The sequence below is a fragment of the Cervus elaphus genome, chromosome 9 (genome assembly GCF_910594005.1).
Source record: "Cervus elaphus chromosome 9, mCerEla1.1, whole genome shotgun sequence".
In the NCBI taxonomy this organism is placed as follows: domain Eukaryota; kingdom Metazoa; phylum Chordata; class Mammalia; order Artiodactyla; family Cervidae; genus Cervus; species Cervus elaphus.
The window spans coordinates 16,331,794-16,334,995 of NC_057823.1; the positions used below are offsets into that span (position 1 = coordinate 16,331,794).

Sequence of the window (3,202 nt, forward strand, 5' to 3'; positions counted from 1 at the left end):
TTAGGGCTTCCCTAGTGGCTCAGATGATAATCTGCTAGCAATGCAGGAGACCCAGGTTTGATCCCTGGGTTGGGAATATCCCCTGCAGGACATGGCCACCCACTCCAGTATTCTTGCCTGGAGAATCCCATACTGAGGAGCCTCACGGGGTTGCAAAATAGTTGGACAGGACTGAGCAACTAATTGTTTTCATACTGTACTTTGAGTTATGATTCATAAATAATTGCCACAAGATTAATATTGATAATTATAATAATTATAGCTATCATTTATTGATATTCTGCTGTGCACAAGGGCATTTGCAAGCATCACTAAAAAGTTAAGAGCAGTAACCACATTTTTCGAAGGAGTAGAAATAAGATACATTAGAGTTAACTGAGACATCAATAGGAAGGAAGTATCATGGGACAGAATTAAAATTGTTTGAACTGACAACTCACGTCTTACTCACTATTATAGAGATATGCAAATGAAGGACATACAGATACTATTTTTTAAAAAGACCTTAATGTCTTCAATCAATAGCCCAATTTTGAGGAACTTTATTTATGTTCATAGATTCAATATGGGAAATAGAACACTTGACTAGGACATAAAAAGAAATAGAGATATCTGCTGAATTAAAGAAAGTCTGAATAATTATGTATATTTAAAACAGAAATGGGCTGCCACTTCATTGAATGAATCACTGACATAGGAAGAACTAAAAGAGAATGAAGCCTGCCCATGAAAATGTGGAATCAGAAGGTGAAGACTTAAAAAGTCTACACATTACAAAGGCTGAAGAGGGTGTGAAGAAAAGGGATTCCTATACTGTTGGTGGGAGAGTAAGTTGGTACAACCACTAAACAGTATGGTGTTTGCTTAAAAAATGTAAAAACAGAGCTACCAAATTATTCAGCAGTCCCACATCTGGGCACATATCCAGAAAAGATGAAAACTCTAATTAAAAAAGACACATGCTCCCAAATATTCATAGAAGCTCTATTTACAACAATCAAGACATGAAAACAAGTGACCATCAACAGACAATTAGCTTAAGAAGATAAGAAAATGTGATATACATAGATATATACACACACACAGAATGGAATATTATATGGTCATAAAAGAGAGTGAAATATTGCCATGTGCAGCAACGTGGATGGCCCTAGAGATTATCAAACAAAGTGAGGTAGGTCAGAGAAAGACAAATATTATATGATGTCACTTATATATAGAACTGAAAAAAATAATACAAATGCATCTATATACAAATCAGAAACAGATTCACAGACATGGAAAACAAACTGATAGTTACCTAAGGGGGAAGGGAGTGGGAGGAGAGTAAACTAAGAGTATGGGATTAACAGATACAAACTACTAAACATAAAATAAATAAACAAGAAGGATTTACTGTATAGCAGAGTGAACTATATTATAATATCTTATAATAAATCATAATAGAAAATAATCTAAAAAAGTATATATAACTGAATTACTTTGTTATACAGCTGAAACTAGCACAATATTATAAATCAACTGTGCTGTGCTGTGATGAGTCACTCAGTCGTGTCTGACTCTTTTTGACCCCGGGGACTGCAGCCCACCAGGCTCCTCTGTGTGGGGATTCCATTGCAGGTGGATTCTTTACTGAATGACCACCAGGGAAGCCCAAGGTACTGGAGTGGGTAGCCTATCCCTTCTCCAGGGGATTTTCCCAGCCCAAGAATCAAGCTGGAGTCTCTTGCATTGCAGGCAGTTTCTTTACCATCTGAGTTACCAGGGAAGTCCCCCAAATCAACTATACTTCATTCTGAAAGAAAAGTGATGACTAGCTGAGGTGCCAGTTGACTATTCATTGAATGTTGCTTTTGCCTCCTTCCCCAGCAGACACACCAGCTACATGGGAGCAGGAAACCAGACAGGAGTATCACAGTTCCTCCTCCTGGGCCTCTCAGATGATCCAGAACTGCAGCCCCTTCTCTTTGGAGTGTTCCTGTCCATGTTCCTGGTTGCCATGCTGGGGAACCTGCTCATCATCCTGGCCATCAGCACTGACTCCCACCTCCACACCCCCATGTACTTCTTCCTCTCCCACCTGTCCTTTGTTGACATCTGCTTTGTCTCCACCACTGTCCCGAGGATGCTAGTGAATATTCAGACACAGAGAAAAGACATCTCCTACATAGGCTGCTTCACTCAGGTGTATTTCTTTATGGTTTTTGCTGGAATGGACAATTTCCTCCTGACCGTGATGGCCTATGACCGGTTTGTGGCCATCTGCCAACCCCTGCACTACATGGTCATCATGAACCCCCACTTCTGTAGTCTCCTGGTTCTCACCTGTTGGCTTATCATTTTATTCAACTCCCTGTTTCATGTGCTACTGATGATGCGGCTGACTTTCTGTACTGGAACTGAAATTCCACATTTCTTCTGTGAACTGACTCAGACTCTCAAGGCAGCCTGCTCGGACACCCTCATCAATAACATCTGCTTGTATGTGGCGACTGTCCTGCTGTGTATGTTTCCTCTGACTGGGATCCTCTATTCTTACTCTCAGATTGTCTCCTCCTTTTTGAAGATGGCCTCCACTGAGGGCAAGTATAAAGCGTTTTCCACCTGCGTGTCTCACCTCACTGTGGTCTCCTTGTTCTATGGGACAGGCCTGGGGGTTTACCTCACTTCTGCTGTGACCCACCCTTCACAGAGACACTCCATTGCCTCAGTGATGTACACTGTAGTCACTCCGATGCTGAACCCTTTCATCTACAGCCTGAGGAACAAGGATGTGAAAGGGGCCCTGGCCAGGCTCCTGAGTCTAGGAACCCCCTGTCTGTGATGAGTCACTGACCTCAGGACTAAGTGAACATTGTGAACCCCAAAGACAAATGTTGTAGATTTGAATCTCCTGGCTCCTTTTCTCCCTCAAAAGACATGTTCATTTCTTCTATTCCTAAAGCATCTTTTGTTGGATTATTAAGACTTTTTTTTTTGTGGACAGAGACCATTTTTTAAAGTCTTTATTGAATGTGTTACAACATTGCTTCTGCTTTTATGTTTGGTTTTTCTGTCCATGAGGCATGTGGGATCTTAGCTCCCTAAGCAGGTAACAAAGAAGTACCCCCTGCACTGGAAGGGAAAGTCTTACCACTGGGCTGCCAGAGAAGTCCCCACTTCTGTTTTTGTATTAGTTTCTCCACAGCATTGTTGTCAGTAA

The 3,202-nt window shown here is 41.3% G+C and overlaps 1 protein-coding gene across 1 annotated transcript; it reads left to right on the top strand.

Moving 5' to 3' along the window:
- Positions 1-1,885: 1,885 nt before the first annotated feature.
- On the top strand, positions 1,886-2,824 carry LOC122700893 (olfactory receptor 7D4-like). Its single transcript, XM_043913923.1, has one exon. The coding sequence runs from the start codon at positions 1,886-1,888 to the stop codon at positions 2,822-2,824; it is 939 nt and encodes a 312-aa protein (XP_043769858.1).
- The last annotated feature ends 378 nt before the right edge of the window (positions 2,825-3,202 follow it).